Source organism: Glandiceps talaboti, chromosome 6, assembly GCF_964340395.1.
Source record: "Glandiceps talaboti chromosome 6, keGlaTala1.1, whole genome shotgun sequence".
Lineage (NCBI taxonomy): Eukaryota > Metazoa > Hemichordata > Enteropneusta > Spengelidae > Glandiceps > Glandiceps talaboti.
The window spans coordinates 3,255,475-3,277,535 of NC_135554.1; the positions used below are offsets into that span (position 1 = coordinate 3,255,475).

General features: G+C 37.2%; 1 protein-coding gene across 1 annotated transcript in view; it reads right to left on the reverse strand.

Moving 5' to 3' along the window:
* LOC144436457 (cholecystokinin receptor-like) overlaps window positions 1-8,292 on the reverse strand; it is a 45,497-nt gene extending 37,205 nt beyond the window's left edge. Inside the window, exon 1 of the mRNA XM_078125256.1 lies at window positions 7,883-8,292. Coding sequence (XP_077981382.1) covers window positions 7,883-8,292 — 410 coding nt within the window. The remainder of the gene's footprint in view (window positions 1-7,882) is intronic.
* Between the last annotated feature and the right edge of the window lie 13,769 nt (window positions 8,293-22,061).

The window sequence follows — 22,061 nt, forward strand, 5'->3', positions numbered from 1 at the left end:
TTGACATGCTAGCAGTTACAACATTAGAGAAGTCTTGCGCCAAGAAGCACATTGTAATATGATTAACCTTCAATTTCGACAGTTGGTCGCTAGTGGACTATATAGTCAAAGCGTAATCACTCTGCCGTACGATGCTCATTTCTCAGTAACCATACCTCACTCACCGTGGCCATTTGAATGACTTCTACCACTGACTTATATTTATATAAGTAACCACATAATTTGACTTATGCTTTTAACCAAAGACGAACATGTGGTGTTTCCAAATACTGCCGTAAGAATAAAGATGTGCAACCAAAACGTACAACTTATTTCATTTCTTATCAAGATGATACCACATTAGAGTATACTACGAATTACGTCACAACAAGATGTTTTCTTAGAATGGCCTCTCTAGCAAAATGAATACATTGCAAATAGAACTGCGGTAATGTCCATGTACAATACATATAGACTGAATAGATAGCATGAATACGTCAAAGTTAGAAAAGAATTCCAATCTTAACTATCAAATAGTCGCTACTGTAATGTTACTGACTTAATTAAATGTTGTATCAAATTGACAATCGGCCTGGATAACAGCTTCGTCCAATTTATTTTCTCTTTAAAGTACATTTTGGTGAACAGCCGACTGATAACGGAAGTAGAAAGATAATGGTGACATTTCCGATACATAACACACCACTGTCTCCCGAGTTTTAACAATTTTAACGACAAGATTCAGCAAACTGAACTTTACAGTTGGATATAATACATTAGCCTTACTCACATATCAGTTGATGGTAAGATCTGAACTTTACAGTTGGATATAATACATTGGCCTTACTCACATATCAGTTGATGGTAAGGATTCTAGGACAACTGCCCCCCCCCCGGACAATTGCCCCCGAAGGACAACTGAGACTAAGATCTGAACTTTACAGTTGGATATGTTACATTATATTGTTACAAATACACATACACACTTAGTCATTATTACTTGTGGTGTACAAATACACATACACACTCAGTCATTATTACTTGTTGTGTACAAATACACATACACACTTAGTCATTATTACTTGTGGTGTACAAATACACATACACACTTAGTCATTATTACTTGTGGTGTACAAATACACATACACACTTAGTCATTATTACTTGTGGTGTACAAATACACATATACACTTAGTCATTATTACTTGTGGTGTACAAATACACATACACACTTAGTCATTATTACTTGTGGTGTACAAATACACATACACACTTAGTCATTATTACTTGTGGTGTACAAATACACATACACACTTAGTCATTATTACTTGTGGTGTACAAATACACATACACACTTAGTCATTATTACTTGTGGTGTACAAATACACATACACACTTAGTCATTATTACTTGTGGTGTACAAATACACATACACACTTAGTCATTATTACTTGTGGTGTACAAATACACATACACACTCAGTCATTATTACTTGTGGTGTTCAAATACACATACACACTTAGTCATTATTACTTGTGGTGTACAAATACACATACACACTTAGTCATTATTACTTGTGGTGTACAAATACACATACACTTAGTCATTATTACTTGTGGTGTACAAATACACATACACACTCAGTCATTATTACTTGTGGTGTACAAATACACATACACACTCAGTCATTATTACTTGTGGTGTACAAATACACATACACACTTAGTCATTATTACTTGTGGTGTACAAATACACATACACACTTAGTCATTATTACTTGTGGTGTACAAATACACATACACACTTAGTCATTATTACTTGTGGTGTACAAATACACATACACACTTAGTCATTATTACTTGTGGTGTACAAATACACATACACACTTAGTCATTATTACTTGTGGTGTACAAATACACATACACACTTAGTCATTATTACTTGTGGTGTTCAAATACACATACACACTTAGTCATTATTACTTGTGGTGTACAAATACACATACACACTTAGTCATTATTACTTGTGGTGTACAAATACACATACACACTTAGTCATTATTACTTGTGGTGTTCAAATACACATACACACTTAGTCATTATTACTTGTGGTGTTCAAATACACATACACACTTAGTCATTATTACTTGTGGTGTTCAAATACACATACACACTTAGTCATTATTACTTGTGGTGTTCAAATACACATACACACTTAGTCATTATTACTTGTGGTGTACAAATACACATATACACTTAGTCATTATTACTTGTGGTGTACAAATACACATACACACTTAGTCATTATTACTTGTGGTGTACAAATACACATACACACTTAGTCATTATTACTTGTGGTGTTCAAATACACATACACACTTAGTCATTATTACTTGTGGTGTTCAAATACACATACACACTTAGTCATTATATCACTTACTTGTGGTGTACAAATACACATACACACTCAGTCATTATTACTTGTGGTGTTCAAATACACATACACACTTAGTCATTATATCACTTACTTGTGGTGTTCAAATACACATACACACTTAGTCATTATATCACTTACTTGTGGTGTACAAATACACATACACACTTAGTCATTATTACTTGTGGTGTTCAAATACACATACACACTTAGTCATTATTACTTGTGGTGTTCAAATACACATACACACTTAGTCATTATATCACTTACTTGTGGTGTTCAAATATACACATACACACTTAGTCATTATATCACTTACTTGTGGTGTTCAAATACACATACACACTTAGTCATTATATCACTTACTTGTGGTGTTCAAATACACATACACACTTAGTCATTATATCACTTACTTGTGGTGTACAAATACACATACACACTTAGTCATTATTACTTGTGGTGTTCAAATACACATACACACTTAGTCATTATATCACTTACTTGTGGTGTTCAAATACACATACACACTTAGTCATTATATCACTTACTTGTGGTGTTCAAATACACATACACACTTAGTCATTATTACTTGTGGTGTACAAATACACATACACACTTAGTCATTATATCACTTACTTGTGGTGTTCAAATACACATACACACTTAGTCATTATTACTTGTGGTGTTCAAATACACATACACACTTAGCCATTATTACTTGTGGTGTTCAAATACACATACACACTTAGTCATTATATCACTTACTTGTGGTGTTCAAATACACATACACACTTAGTCATTATTACTTGTGGTGTTCAAATACACATACACACTTAGTCATTATTACTTGTGGAGTTCAAATACACATACACACTTAGTCATTATTACTTGTGGTGTTCAAATACACATACACACTTAGTCATTATATCACTTACTTGTGGTGTTCAAATACACATACACACTTAGTCATTATTACTTGTGGTGTTCAAATACACATACACACTTAGTCATTATTACTTGTGGTGTACAAATACACATACACACTTAGTCATTATTACTTGTGGAGTTCAAATACACATACACACTTAGTCATTATTACTTGTGGTGTTCAAATACACATACACACTTAGTCATTATTACTTGTGGTGTTCAAATACACATACACACTTAGTCATTATTACTTGTGGTGTACAAATACACATATACACTTAGTCATTATTACTTGTGGTGTTCAAATACACATACACACTTAGTCATTATTACTTGTGGTGTACAAATACACATACACACTTAGTCATTATATCACTTACTTGTGGTGTTCAAATACACATACACACTTAGTCATTATTACTTGTGGTGTTCAAATACACATACACACTTAGTCATTATATCACTTACTTGTGGTGTTCAAATACACATACACACTTAGCCATTATTACTTGTGGTGTTCAAATACACATACACACTTAGTCATTATATCACTTACTTTTGATACACACTTAGTCATTGATACATGTTTTATTCATTCACCATAATAATAGTATAGTTCGATCTCTTGTGTTTCACATTCACCACAATGAAGAGAGTGATTCCTGGGTTTCCATGCCACCGGTGGACCCCCCCCCCCCTACATACACACACATCGTTGTTGCTATGAAATAAAACACCCCTTTAGGTCATCACAAACAAAAGAACAATATATTTTGTTCTTTGTTGTTGACTCTTTGAACTAATTTAAACCACAGGAGCAGTCTTGCTGCAATAATGTGCACTTCATTGAATTATGAGAATGTGTCTTTGTGTCTACCTTAATATATATATATATATATATATATATATATATATATATATATATATATATATATATATATATATATATATATATATATATATATATATATATATATATATATATATATATATATATAGTTGTCTGATGATCGCACTATGCGTGAAACTCCGAGTTACAACCAAGAAAGAGTTCCAGAACTACCAAAACTATTGCGCTCTGCCACTGCGGTATAGAGCACTGTCTTAGCAGATTGATACTCACCGAGTTATATATATATAACATTCACATTCATATATATATATATATATATATATATATATATATATATATATATATATATATATATATATATATATATATATATATATATATATATATATATATATATATATATATATATATATATATATGTGTGTGTGTGTGTGTGTGTGTGTGTGTGTGTGTGTGTGTGTGTGTGTGTGTGTGTGGACATTATTCAAGTATTATATGACTTCAAATTATGGTGCATGCATGGTTTTATATTTTATTCTTCTAAATGGCCTCCTCCTTGTATTTTCAAAAGAGTTTACACCGTTAGAGGGGAAACCCCTCCCCTACAGAATGCATCATGGATCGTCACAGGATGTTATCTCTCTCCCCAAATTAAGATTGAAGGGAAACGCCATACTGGCAAAGTATTTGCTAGTGTAGGTTAGAACTATTTAAAACTCATTTCTCCTTGTAAAGCCCACGTCTACATATGTATTTTTGTAAATATATGTCATATGGACGCTGAAGTCGATTGTCATATAGTGTATTGATGTATCCCGATGTATGGGGTAGGAGGTGGAGTGTACAATTGTAACATAGTGTATTGATGTAACTCGATGTATGGGGTAGGAGGTGGAGTGTACAATTGTAACATAGTGTATTGATGTAACTCGATGTATGGGGTAGGAGGTGGAGTGTACAATTGTAACATAGTGTATTGATGTAACTCGATGTATGGGGTAGGAGGTGGAGTGTACAATTGTAACATAGTGTATTGATGTAACTCGATGTATGGGGTAGGAGGTGGAGTGTACAATTGTAACATAGTGTATTGATGTAACTCGATGTATGGGGTAGGAGGTGGAGTGTACAATTGTAACATAGTGTATTGATGTAACTCGATGTATGGGGTAGGAGGTGGAGTGTACAATTGTAACATAGTGTATTGATGTAACTCGATGTATGGGGTAGGAGGTGGAGTGTACAATTGTAACATAGTGTATTGATGTAACTCGATGTATGGGGTAGGAGGTGGAGTGTACAATTGTAACATAGTGTATTGATGTAACTCGATGTATGGGGTAGGAGGTGGAGTGTACAATTGTTCATCTCAAAATATCTCCCCGCCGTAAATTTTATTCGTTCATCATGTAATCTCAGATTGATTAAAATCTGATGTAGTGAAAGCGGCTAAATGTCTATATTTCCATAATTTTGTGTCGTTTGTTTTGTTCCAGGTGATCGCTGCATTCCAACAGTCGGAACAAAACAAACAACAAAAATGATGGAAACAGAGGTAAATAAAGACATCTAGCCGCTTTCACCACATCAGATTTTAATCAGATTGGGTCATCGTGATAGTTGGATGATGATTGCAGTGCTCGTATATGAATACAATGAGCATTATGCTAAACACGATATAGATCCCAATTACTGTAAGGATCTGCCGTTTTACAAACCAAGATGTAACAGATGTTGCGAACACGAACTGCATGTTTAATTTGAGTGACTATTTATAGTAAATGGTAAACTTTACTTTCAATCTGGATAGTTTAGACGACCATTGTATTGCCTACAGCTGACCATCTTACTCACTCACAACAACGTCAATTATGGAAAGTCACATTATCAGAAGAGTCGTGATAAAAATTCTTTGTTGCGTGGCGCTGTTTCACATCAGACATCACGAAACCTTAAATTGTAACTGCACATTTCTCTCAAAGTCGTTGCATATCTTGGACTGAATAATTATCGGAGAAAAGTGTTAGTCTCGTAAAAAGGAAAGTAACAGACACTGTCAGACAATAGTGGTAATAAGTAGTCAATTGTAAAGTGTAGCTTCACTCTGAGATGTATTGTATATCCTAGATGTAGTAGGGCATACAAATGAAATGTACATCATCGCAAACTGTACATAGACATAGATTCAAACTTACGTATCCTTTACATATGTGAGCTTCCCAGAAATATGGAATCGAGTCCATGTTTTGAGGATGCGAGGAATTTAAAAGGGGGAGGAACAACAGCTGACACAATATATGTAATCTGACCTTTAACTATAATGTCTATACATGGTTATCCTTGATTATCTTTCATTTACAGCTTGGTAATAGATGGTTACTAATAAATCACTACTTCTACTAGCCAACATCTCACCACGCTCAACACTCGTCACATGGTATCTTTTGTAGTCTTTGATTTAAAATATACTCATATCTTGAGACCGAATTGAATTTGTAGATCTGATTCACGTCTTGGGACGTACTCTGGCCTGTCATAGCAGTTTTGCCCCAGGTAGCATTTCATGAGCAATCGATCTCTTCCATACGGCAGCTTTTAAACCTCGTAACGACATATTTATTGTTCACGTTAACTGCTGATTTATAGGCCATCGTTAGCTATAAACCTGGATATATCTGTACGAAATTACACTTCCGACAACAATGTATGTATGAAATAACACCCCGGTCAACAATGTATGTATGAAATAACACCCCGGTCAACAAATGTATTATTTTATTAACATAGCCAATGTAGACCTAAATGAAATCGAAGTGTTTTACTACTGACAGAATAGATCATGTCAGGCGTAAAATACGTAACGGTTGCACATCATTAGATCTGTCTGTAGTTTGAATTATGTAGTAAGGTATTTAATGTCCTATACTGCAGGAGACCAAAGTCACCAGCATGGATTCCGTCATAATCTATCTGAATTACACATAAGCCTGTGACGTGAATTTTATTACAATATTAGATCCGTATCTCTGTTTGCGGGACTGGTGTAATAACGAAGAATGTGATAACGGCACGACGGATAGAGATTAACAGTTCAATTCACCGTAAACTTGTTGTCCAACAATACTTCATTATAGTTCTATGTATTCCAAGTTCAACATAATATTAGTCCGATCACTTATATTACAAGATATACGTGGAGCAATGTCGAGTCCATGAGTCATATACAAATTTGACAGGATTGTGAAACCTAACTTTTCATATGAATTCCTCAACATGACATATGAATGTGTACAAAGAAATATTGAAGTCGAATGTTGGAGAAGAATATTCATAATGTTAGAGTGAAAGTACTTTATATGGAATGTAATATTTCCATTCCCTCCTCTACCACGACATGTCAAGGTGGAGGGTATGGTGAACACCGGATGGTGAAAACATTGATAAAAGACCCAACTGTTGTTAAATACAGGGCTGGTACTTATGCTTCATTTCATTTTTATCTTGCGCATGTTCCACCTTACGTTGGAAAGCATAGTTACTAACAATCGACACATGTGGTTATCATCTAACACTGAACAGACGCCTAAATTTTACTTTTATTGGTAATAAAGATACTGACTACCTGTTACGAAGAGCTAAAATTACGTAAGAATGTGGAGTGAATATTTTGAATGGGACACTACCTACCTGTCAATACTCATTGCAGTCAGCATGAACACGGAACTTGAACTTGAAAGTACTGTCAGATAAGATAGCATTTTACACACAAATTCACCTAGCTCCCATCTCCAGCTGAAATACGACGGTGTTTGGAACGGTATCACAATAGCAATAATAATGAGATCCGCTGTCGCCAAACTAGCCAAAAAGAAATTGGTGGCACTCTGTAACCGTTTACATCGCTTTATGGAAAATAGCACGAGTACGTTTCCAATTAAACCTACCACAAATGTGACAAGGTAGACTAGAACGGTAGGCAGCCACACAAAGAGTGGAGGTGGTCCGGGTATGTATTGTATTTGTTCGGTGACGTTCCCTTCACCGTCAATCATCACACCAGAACTATTGAACGACTCGCTAATAGGGTCAAGCAACATCGTAAAGGATGGCAAAACTGATTCGTTTCCGTATTCCATGCTAACTTTACCGAGTAGTTGTCTGAAGGAAATTGTGAAAATGTTTGGTGACAATTGTGGATATAACTTTAAAAATGTTAATCAACACGAAAAGTGAAACAAATAATGTTTTCGCCTCAACAACGCGTTGACCAGTTTGAATTTCAAATATCTTGCAAAGCGTGTTAGTTGTATAGTTGACTCACAGCCTCGCCGCAGCCCTGTCTTCACTAAGTGTACGTCGACGACTTTGACGATAAGCTTGACGTGTGGGTAGGCTAGTACAACGATCACGTGACACCGGTATATCACGATGGACTATTACAATAGTTGTCTGATTCTTCTCGAAGCGTTACTAGGCAACGAAAAGGCACCGACCTACAGGAAAAGAATAGACTGAAGATGATTATGAGTGATATGGTTATGTATCATATTATGGATGCAGTATAGTTAACAACTACATGTGATATATTAGTGGCATTATATGAACATAAAATAGAATTCGAATACCTTGGTGTACGTCTAGATATATTACACGGTGATGTCGAGTTTGATCAAGCTGTGTACCGTAACATACATTAGCAGAAACCATATGTATCTAACGGAAACCGTTTAAACAAATAGCATAAGAAAATAAACCATTCTGTACATTGATTAACACTCAGTAATATATAATTAAATTAACTACCGTGGTATTTCTACAATCTCTTGTGAGAATATTTATGTTGGGCCCACTGCATTTTTGCACTGTGAACACACAAAAATGTGCATATTGGGCCCATAGTGAAAACACACGAATGTTCACATTGGGCCCATAGTGAAAACACACGAATGTGCACATTTGGCCAACAGCGAAAACACACGAATGTTCACATTGGGCCCACTGTGAAAACACAACAATGTCATAATTTCATGTAAATCTACATAATGGTTTCGATTAACAAATATTGCCATATAGTTTGACAGACTAAGCAATGTTACAGTAGTTCTATTATATAGTTGTATACTAAGCAATGTCATTATTACCGTAAATAGATTGTACAGATACATGACGTCATTATTACATAAATAGATCGTACAAGTACATGACGTCATTATTACGTAAATGAACTGTACAAGTACATGACGTCATTATTACGTAAATAGATCGTACAAGTACACGACGTCATTATTACGTAAATGGATCGTACAAGTACATGACGTCAGTATTACGTTAATGGACTGTACAAATACACGCCGTCATTATTACGTAAATAGATCGTACAAGTACACGACGTCATTATTACGTAAATGGATCGTACAAGTACATGACGCCATTATTACGTAAATGGACTGTACAAGTACATGACGTCAGTATTACGTAAATAGATCGTACAAGTACATGACGTCATTATTACGTAAATAGATCGTACAAGTACTTGACGTCATTATTACGTAAATGGATCGTACAAGTACATGACGTCAGTATTACGTAAATAGATCGTACAAGTACATGACGTCATTATTACGTAAATAGATCGTACAAGTACATGACGTCATTATTACGTAAATAGATCGTACAAGTACATGACGTCAGTATTACGTAACTGGATCGTACAAGTACATGACGTCATTATTACGTAAATGGATCGTACAAGTACATGACGCCATTATTACGTAAATGGATCGTACAAGTAAAGTACATGACGTCAGTATTACGTAAATGGATCGTACAAGTACATGACGTCATTATTACGTAAATAGATCGTACAAGTACATGGTCATAAAAACTTTACCTAACAAGTAAGAATCAGCCACTGAGAAAACAAAAAAGTGAAATGACGTAATTGAATCAAGAAAGAAAGAAAGAAAGTAAGATATGAATCAGTAGAAATACATAAAGACGATTGAATTCCAGTTCCAGTATGATCACCATAGTTACGATGGTGATAATCTATGTAAAAAGTACATATATTACTTACGTCTTCTAAGTAATAACATTTAGTACATCAGTTCAGATAATAGACTTTTAGGAAAAACTTCATATGTGCAGTTGTTGAAGATTTGAAATAGTCATTTCTTGCTTTGGAAATTGAAATCTCACAACTCTATATTTATATAGTCCTGATGTCTCCGAGTGACGTTTCCTTCCATACTTGGATGGATTATACGAATGATTTGTGTCATTTTATTGTCATTTTTCGTTACATTTATGGATGTAACAGCGGAAGGTTTGTGCAGTTAACATTACGAGCCATGGTAATGACTCTCGCTGGAATGCACAATAATAGTTTACAGATCCGCGGATACTCACACTGATGCTCCTGATAAAAGCATTTGCGTGACTCGGTGTGACACCTAATAGGAAGCGGAAATGTCTGTTAAAAACTATGGCGTTCGAGTAGGGGCATTGACTTTACGTGAAGACATTGTCCAACACCACTGTGTGACTGCTTACATCAAAATAACAGTCACAGTAAAACCCTGTCCAAGTTATACTATGTCTAAATCAGTTTACTACATGTAAATCGAACATATTGAACTAAAGTTTGAACAAAAGACAGCGTGTGTACCTTAAATCATCCATGATAACTAAAACCGTTACGTTATATCATAGACCCTGGGTGGAGGGTCTATGGTTATATATCCTAGTTTAAGGTGGATGTAATTAAATACAAACCAACTCTTTTTCTATCATTCTATCTTATTCATACAAACACTACAAGCTTCGCTGGTTGACAATCATGTTTGGAAATTTCAAATCCTCAGATATCAGATGAACAACGTCAAAAATTTAGTAAAACTGTCTACAATCCAGTTGCATTTCGATTTCAACACACACACACACACACACACATACACACACACGCATGTTTTGTAGGATATTCTGTGTGTGTGTGTGTGTGTGTGTGTGTGGTCTTTAAAATGACTGTTGAAGCAAATTAGGAAAGATGATATTACAGTTATTCTTTCCAACTCAATACTTGCCATAATTTTATTGGTCTCTGTTTGTGAAGAGACATGAAAGAAGTATAGTTTAAAATACCCTTTTCTCTGCCTATAAACCAATGTTGGCATAATGGTATATTCAGTGTCATTGTTACCTTGATAGTAAGCTATGATGTAAACAAAGTGGTGTGTAGACAATTTGCTAAATATTTTGAGAGACAAACTGCTATCCATTGATACAAAAGTCATTGATAATACAAACTGCTATCCATTGATACTAAAGTCATTGATAATACAAACTGCTATCCATTGATACAAAAGTCATTGATAATACAAACTGCTATCCATTGATACAAAAGTCATTGATAATACAAACTGCTATCCATTGATACAAAAGTCATTGATAATACAAACTGCTATCCATTGATACAAAAGTCACTGATAATACAAACTTTCAGAATTATAAACGTTTTGGGAAAAGAAAGTGTTTCTGGTTGTAGCCTACTCTAATACCTTGTTTTTCTCAGGATAGCTTATTACGACCGTTGATGCATGTACTTTACAAAGATTTTTCAAATTGATCTGATAAACTTGAAATAGTGACAGTATGGTCAATAACGTAAACATGGCAATCATAACAACTAACTGGCTTATTGTTAACAAACGAGCAGGTCCCACCCCACCCACCCCTTCTGCCATTGTTAATTATTAGAACAAATGGTCAGCATACAAATTGCCACTCATCTGTATTCTAGTAAAAAATAATTGGTTTTGGAGTTTGAAGAGATTGCACGTTGACGACCTAATATTCTGTTGTATAGGTTTCCAACCGATGACCAACCATCCATAACCTGTACCACAAATGACCAACCCATCCATAACCTGTACCACAAATGACCAACCCATCCATAACCTGTACCACAAATGACCAACCCATCCATAACCTGTACCACAAATGACCAACCCATCCATGACCTGTACCACAAATGGCCAACCCATCCATAACCTGTACCACAAATGACCAACCCATCCATGACCTGCACCACAAATGACCAACCCATCCATAACCTGCACCACAAATGGCCAACCCATCCATAACCTGTACCACAAATGACCAACCCATCCATAACCTGTACCACAAATGACCAACCCATCCATAACCTGCACCACAAATGACCAGCCCATCCATGACCTGCACCACAAATGACCAACCCATCCATAACCTGTACCACAAATGATCAACCCATCCATGACCTGCACCACAAATGACCAACCCATCCATAACCTGTACCACAAATGATCAACCCATCCATGACCTGCACCACAAATGACCAACCCATCCATAACCTGTACCACAAATGACCAACCCATCCATGACCTGTACCACAAATGACCAACCCATCCATGACCTGTACCACAAATGACCAACCCATCCATGACCTGTACCACAAATGACCAACCCATCCATAACCTGCACTACAAATGACCAACCCATCCATAACCTGTACCACAAATGACCAACCCATGACATGTACCACAAATGACCAACCCATGACATGTACCACAAATGACCAACCCGTGACCTGTACCACAAATGACCAACCCATCCATAACCTGCACTACAAATGACCAACCCATCCATAACCTGTACCACAAATGACCAACCCATCCATAACCTGTACCACAAATGACCAACCCATCCATGACCTGTACCACAAATGATCAACCCATCCATGACCTGAACCACAAATGACCAACCCATCCATAACCTGCACCACAAATGACCAACCCATCCATGACCTGTACCACAAATGACCAACCCATCCATAACCTGTACCACAAATGACCAACCCATCCATGACCTGTACCACAAATGATCAACCCATCCATGACCTGTACCACAAATGACCAACCCATCCATAACCTGCACCACAAATGACCAACCCATGACATGTACCACAAATGACCAACCAATCCATGACCTGCACTACAAATGACCAACCCATCCATAACCTGTACCACAAATGACCAACCTATCCATAACCTGTACCACAAATGACCAACCCATCCATGACCTGTACCACAAATGATCAACCCATCCATGACCTGTACCACAAATGACCAACCCATGACCTGTACCACAAATGACCAACCCATCCATGACCTGTACCACAAATGACCAACTCATCCATAACCTGCACTACAAATGACCAACCCATCCATAACCTGTACCACAAATGACCAACCCATCCATAACCTGTACCACAAATGACCAACCCATCCATGACCTGTACCACAAATGATCAACCCATCCATGACCTGTACCACACATGACCAACCCATGACCTGTACCACAAATGACTAACCCATCCATGACCTGTACCACAAATGACCAACCCATCCATGACCTGCACCACAAATGACCAACCCATCCATGACATGTACCACAAATGATCAACCCATCCATGACCTGCACCACAAATGACCAACCCATGACATGTACCACAAATGATCAACCCATCCATAACCTGCACCACAAATGACTAACCCATCCATGACCTGCACCACAAATGACTAACCCATCCATGACATGTACCACAAATGATCAACCCATCCATGACCTGCACCACAAATGACCAACCCATCCATGACCTGCACCACAAATGACCAACCCATGACATGTACCACAAATGATCAACCCATCCATGACCTGCACCACAAATGACTAACCCATCCATGGCATGTACCACAAATGATCAACCCATCCATGACCTGCACCACAAATGACCAACCATCCATGACATGCACCACAAATGAGCAACCCATCCATGACCTGTACCACATATGACCAACCCATGACATGTACCACAAATGACCAACCCATGACATGTACCACAAATGATCAACCCATGACCTGTACCACAAATGATCAACCCGTGACCTATACCACAAATGACCAACCCATGACATGTACCACAAATGACCAACCCATGACATATACCACAAATGACCAACCCATGACCTGTACCACAAACGACCAACCCGTGACCTATACCACAAATGACCAACCCGTGACATGTGCCACAAATGATCAACCCATGACATGTACCACAAATGACCAACCCATCCATGACCTGTACCACACATGACCAACCCGTGACCTGTACCACAAATGACCAACCTGTGACCTGTACCACAAATGACCAACCCATGACCTGTACCACAAATGACCAACCCATGACATGTACCACAAATGACCAACCCGTGACCTGTACCACAAATGACCAACCCATGACCTGTACCACAAATGACCAACCCATGAACTGTACCACAAATGACCAACCCGTGACCTGTACCACAAATGACCAACCCATCCATGACATGCACCACAAATGACCAACCCATCCATGACCTGTACCACAAATGACCAACCCATGACATGTACCACAAATGACCAACCCATCCATGACCTGTACCACAAATGACCAACCCATCCATGACCTGTACCACAAATGACCAACCCATGACATGTACCACAAATGACCAACCCATGACCTGTACCACAAATGACCAACCCATGACATGTACCACAAATGACCAACCCATGACATGTACCACAAATGACCAACCCATAACCTGTACCACAAATTACCAACCCATGACATGTACCACAAATGACCAACCCATGACCTGTACCACAAATGACCAACCCATGACATGTACCACAAATGACCAACCCATGACCTGTACCACAAATGACCAACCCATGACATGTACCACAAATGACCAACCCATGACATGTACCACAAATGACAAACCCATGACATGTACCACATGACCAAGACCTGTATGTACTACAAATGACCAAGCCATCCGTGATCTGTATGTACTACAAATGACCAAGCCATCTATGATCTGTATGTACTACAAATGACCAAGCCATCCATGATCTGTATGTACCACAAATGACCAAGGCATCCATGAGCTGTATGTACTACAAGTGACCAAGCCATCTATGATCTGTATGTACTACATATGACCAAGCCATCCGTGATCTGTATGTACTACAAATGACCAAGCCATCCATGATCTGTATGTACCACAAATGACCAAGCCATCCATGATCTGTATGTAGTACAAATGACCAAGCCATCTATGATCTGTATGTGCCACAAATGACCAAGCCATCCATGATCTGTATGTACCCAAATGACCAAGCCATCCATGATCTGTATGTACTACAAATGACCAAGCCATCCATGATCTGTATGTACCACAAATGACCAAGCCATCTATGATCTGTATGTACTACAAATGACCAAGCCATCCATGATCTGTATGTACCACAAATGACCAAGGCATCCATGATCTGTATGTACTACAAATGACCAAGCCATCCATGATCTGTATGTACCACAAATGACCAAGCCATCTATGATCTGTATGTACTACAAATGACCAAGCCATCCATGATCTGTATGTACTACAAATGACCAAGCCATCTATGATCTGTATGTACCACAAATGACCAAGGCATCCATGATCTGTATGTACTACAAATGACCAAGCCATCTATGATCTGTATGTACTATAAATGACCAAGCCATCCATGATCTGTATGTACCACAAATGACCAAGCCATCTATGATCTGTATGTACTACAAATGACCAAGCCATCCATGATCTGTATGTACTACAAATGACCAAGCCATCTATGATCTGTATGTACCACAAATGACCATGGCATCCATGATCTGTATGTACTACAAATGACCAAGCCATCCATGATCTGTATGTACTATAAATGACCAAGCCATCCGTGATCTGTATGTACCACAAATGACCAAGCCATCTATGATCTGTATGTACTACAAATGACCAAGCCATCCATGATCTGTATGTACTACAAATGACCAAGCCATCCATGATCTGTATGTACCACAAATGACCAAGCCATCCATGATCTGTATGTCCTACAAATGACCAAGCCATCTATGATCTGTATGTACTACAAATGACCAAGCCATCCATGATCTGTATGTACTACAAATGACCAAGCCATCTATGATCTGTATGTACCACAAATGACCAAGCCATCCATGATCTGTATGTACTACAAATGACCAAGCCATCTATGATCTGTATGTACTATAAATGACCAAGCCATCCATGATCTGCATGTACTATAAATGACCAAGCCATCCATGTACCACAAATGACCAAGGCATCCATGATCTGTATGTACTATAAATGACCAAGCCATCCATGATCTGTATGTGCTACAAATGACCAAGCCATCCATGATCTGTATGTACCACAAATGACCAAGCCATCCATGATCTGTCTGTACCACAAATGACCAAGCCATCCATGATCTGTATGTTCTATAAATGACCAAGCCATCTATGATCTGTATGTACCACAATTGACCAAGCCATCCATGATCTGTATGTACTACAAATGACCAAGCATCCATGATGTGTATGTACCACAAATGACCAAGCCATCTATGATCTGTATGTACTACAAATGACCAAGCCATCCATGATCTGTATGTACCACAAATGACCATGGCATCCATGATCTGTATGTACTACAAATGACCAAGCCATCTATGATCTGTATGTACCACAAATGACCAAGCCATCCATGATCTGTATGTACTACAAATGACCAAGCCATCCATGATCTGTATGTACTACAAATGACCAAGCCATCCGAGATCTGTATGTACTACAAATGACCAATTCAAGCCATCCATGATCTGTATGTTTTATTATACTCTTAGAAATCGACAAGAAAATATGGGATAGCCACGCTTGCTTTTCTAAGAACAACATGCACGCCTGAATGTTTTCAATGAAAATTATGAAACTTAATGTTCTTCCTTATATTTCAATAAAAATAGATTTGAATGTGCATTTTCAACATTAATAGCTTTTTACCTTGCCTAATAGCTGTCCTGTGTAGGAAAGGTGGTCTTTCAACTTAAACCTATAGGATTTTCAGGGTATTTGCCATAAACCTGGTCAAATGATTTTATTTATCGAAATATCTCTCTTCATGTAATGTCACTTTTATGAAATTGTGGCAAGATGTGGACTTCATCATGTACTTCTTGAAAACAGACAAAAATTGTTGGTTGCCAGTTGCCACATATGTTTTTGCGCTGTCAACCCTGTCATCCCCGGGTCCCATTCTATACTCTCTCAATCTCACCATGTGAGGGCGCCATACCACAGTAAAGGTATTGCCTCCTTTTCTCGCACCCTGGTCAAAGAAATTTTTTTATCCATGGCTATTGTGACAAATTATATGTTACACTCACTGTAGTTAAGTCTGCATGTAAGAATGGCCTAGTAACACATTCTCACATTTTGAAGAATAAAGTACGAAATCACTATGGCAACATCGCAAAAAATCCACAATATTAACGCAAAACGGTATGACCTGCGAGACCGTATACGCAGTTGCGGTTTTTTATACAAAAAATGCGTGGTGTAGGTTACTAACACGTTGGCAATACATGATAAATTGATGTCAACGCTGCCAACAACTACTTGTACACAAAGTGTAACCAGGGTCTTATTAATTATCTCTTTGTCGAAGGAACTCGATACCTCCTTTTAATTTGAACCCATTTTTTAGCATTTATGATGGCGCATAATTGTATCTAATATGGCCGACATACATGTAGGTGATAAATGATAATACGTGTATCCTACTGGACTTGCTCATGTTTTCGGGCTTTTATTTCAAAAAACCAACACAGGCGTGTTCTTTCGTGTAGAATAGTGAACTGAGTGAGTGATTGAGAACAGTCAGGTGAATGCATAAGCCCATATACTTGTTTTTGGTGAAGCCACGGGGTCTAAATATGATATGAATTATGGGTGACGTCATCACACTCGCGCCCTTATATTCATTCATGACAAAGATGGAACCACATAGGTAGCCCCAATGTTATGCATAAAAAGTCACGTTGGATATGCTATGCAAATTAGTCATTAAGTGCCCCTTGTCTATAAGTCTCTATTTGTTCGCTGTTAAATATTAACTTAATGGTCACATTTCTGCCCACTAAAACATAGGAGTGCTAGTGATAGAGACCAGTCCCTTGGGAGACAACTAGTAACTGGTGGCAAGTATACCACATATACTGTATAATAATATTGACAGAGCTAGATATATGCTAGCTTAGAATGTGATCAAAGCCGGTACTCTATATCCTCGTATATCCTATTTATATAAGGCGTGGCTAGTATTATTGTAATTTGCATAACCAATCAGTTTTACAAAATAGTTGATATCTCGTCTATCATTGCTCAGAATTTCATCTAAAGTGATTGATGTATAGACAATTTGCATAATTAATTATGTTTACCAATCAGAGGCTATGCTGTTGTTTAGAATGCCATTAAATGTTGTTGATCTAGTGATGATGTCATGATATGAAGAGTACAACTTTGCATATCATGTGGTAAGGTGCATACTTAATGATATTTGCCGACGAGTGGAAACCTAGTCCGGACTAAAAACCACTCTATCGTGCACTGAAACTGTTCATACTTATATAAGTCGGTTAATACCAGAGTGGACTGAATCGGCTTAAAATGTTCTGTGTCAACCCCTATGAGTGTCTGTCTGTCTGTCTGTCTGTCTGTCTGTCTGTCTGTCTGTCTGTCTGTCTGTCTGTCTCCTATTGTATGGCATACAGTACAAACGTACAACATTTACTGCGATAAATGAATTTGATTATGTTGTTTGTATAATTATGTCGCATTGTTACAGCATCTAGGAAATAGAATTGTGTTTGATGGATATCCTCTCACCCTGAAGGGACACTACATGTAAAATGGATATCCAGATGTTCTTGTCTCGTAAGGCAAAGGACAGCAACCAAAATTGATTTAGGTAGCCCAGCTGGCACTGTCATGACTACAGATAAAACCAACTTTTACGGAAAGACGTTGTTCTGGCAACACTGCTATTTCTACAGAAGAGAAGTGAGTCAGAAATTGACGTTTGTTGGTAGACAACATTCAGTGAAACCCTAGAAGGTGAAGAGTCTGAGCTCCATTTGTTTATATTGTAACACTTCTTTTTGTTATTTTTGGAGCTTCATTCATATCTGTGTTTATAACCACCATCTATAACTATCAGTTACAATTCAGTTGACCTTAAAAAGGAAAGAACAGACAGACAGACAGACAGACAGACAGACAGACAGGCAGGCAGGCAGGCAGGCAGGCAGGCAGGCAGGCAGGCAGGCAGGCAGGCAGACAGACAGACAGACAGACAGACAGACAGACAGACAGACAGACAGACAGACAGACAGACAGAAATAGAAATATACATGTATTCTGCATAGTTTGTTTTCACGTATTTCTAATAAGCATAATGAGATATTTGGCAATAAATCTAACATGATAATAGTGTGTTCTATGAATACATAACTAGTAAATGGTGTACGCCTAGGGCATTTTAGGCGATGTCAAAATTGGTCAAACCTTTTCTTTTAGAAAAGTTCACTCTAATGCATCAATTGTCTGATTTATTCTACGATATCTCACTATTAGATTGTAAACCTATTCTAACTTGGGACATATCTCAATGTCAAATATTCAGTAAAGTTCACATAATCTATAAAAAGCATATATTCAATCACTTTGTGTCACGTTGATTAATCAAAATCGTGAAAACTGCTCTATCTTTCCACTTCGATTAATTCAGTTCAGACGCCCCCAAAAAGAATACTTGCCGTGGGTGAAATAATTACTGATTTAATCTTATCAAAAGGTAGGATGGATATGCCCCCCGTGTCAAGCTAATCTTAGAGAGAGTCATGGCATCTGTCTGATGGTTAGCAAGGCGTTTACACAGACATTTTAGAGTAGTACTTGGTATATTGATAGAATGCAAGCAGCGTAAAGTATTACCAGCTGTGTGAAGTATACCATCTGTAAGTACAACCACTGCTACAAGGAAAACACAAGGTCTTCTAAATCTGATTTCTATAGATTGGTCATATATAACTAATGCACTTCATTTCTATTACAAAAGTTTATCTACATTCATAGTTCCATTTATATAATCGTTTCATCAGACTTTCTATCTTTACATACGGTATACAAATTAAAGATAACAACACATACTATTTGACGGCAATGTCATATTGACTAACTATCCATGTTCATAGCATTAACAAACACCGACTTAGTGACTTAGTGACTCTGTGTTCATAACTTACAGCTGTCATTAAAATAACAGAAGTGTAAAAACAATGGACACACAATGGACACTATATAATTAGTTGTAGAAGATCGAACGGTCAAATTAAAATACACATATTTTAAATGAGATAATTCCATATGATTAGAAAGGGAACTATATCCACTAGTGTATAATTGGTAAGAAGGTGACTTTACATGGTTAGTTTATACCTCAGAGAGACTGATGAAGATGACTTTACATGAATAGTTTATCTCTCAGAGAGACTGATGAAGATGACTTTACATGGTTAGTTTATCTCTCAGAGAGACTGGTGAAGATGACTTTACATGGTTAGTGTATATCTCAGAGAGACTGATGAAGATGACTTTACATGGTTAGATTATCTCTCAGAGAGACTGATGAAGATGACTTTACATGGTTAGTTTATATCTCAGAGAGACTGATGAAGATGACTTTACATGGTTAGTTTATATCTCAGAGAGACTGATGAAGATGACTTTACATGGTTAGTGTATATCTCAGAGAGACTGATGAAGATGACTTTACATGGTTAGTTTATATCTCAGAGAGACTGATGAAGATGACTTTACATGGTTAGTGTATATCTCAGAGAGACTGATGAAGATGACTTTACATGGTTAGTTTATCTCTCAGAGAGACTGGTGAAGATGACTTTACATGGTTAGTGTATATCTCAGAGAGACTGATGAAGATGACTTTACATGGTTAGATTATCTCTCAGAGAGACTGATGAAGATGACTTTACATGGTTAGTTTATATCTCAGAGAGACTGATGAAGATGACTTTACATGGTTAGTGTATATCTCAGAGAGACTGATGAAGATGACTTTACATGGTTAGTGTATATCTCAGAGAGACTGATGAAGATGACTTTACATGGTTAGTGTATATCTCAGAGAGACTGATGAAGATGACTTTACATGGTTAGTTTATCTCTCAGAGAGACTGGTGAAGATGACTTTACATGGTTAGTGTATATCTCAGAGACTGATGAAGATGACTTTACATGGTTAGTTTATCTGTCAGAGAGACTGAAGAAGATGACTTCATATGGTTATCTCAGAGACTGATGGTAGGTTTCTTTTCTGTTCCGTTCTTGGTCTACAATTTGGGAGAGTGTTATTAATGCTGATATCAATTCTATACCTCCAATGGTATGATTGATGTCAAATAGACTTTACAACAGCTGTGAAGTAAGGTTGCATTCTAATGAAGTAGTTTGTTGTACTACATAATTATGGTGCATGCAGCCTTTTCATACAAATATTTACTCGCTTCATCCCTTTCGTTTCCATGGTTGCATATCAATTTTCTATATGACGAAGACCATAGGTTTTACAATCTTTCTATATGTACAAAACATCTGATAAAGGAATTGCCTACTTATGAATAATACAAATGGTATCATTTGCATATCTACTATATAAATGAAATGAGTCTCTTGACGACGCTTAAGAATAAATAGGACATATAGTTGAATACATACAAATAAACTGCATCTCATTAAATGCCAGCTTAACATTGTCAATAAAGAACTGGAGAAATCAGAAGGATATCAGCTTAACAC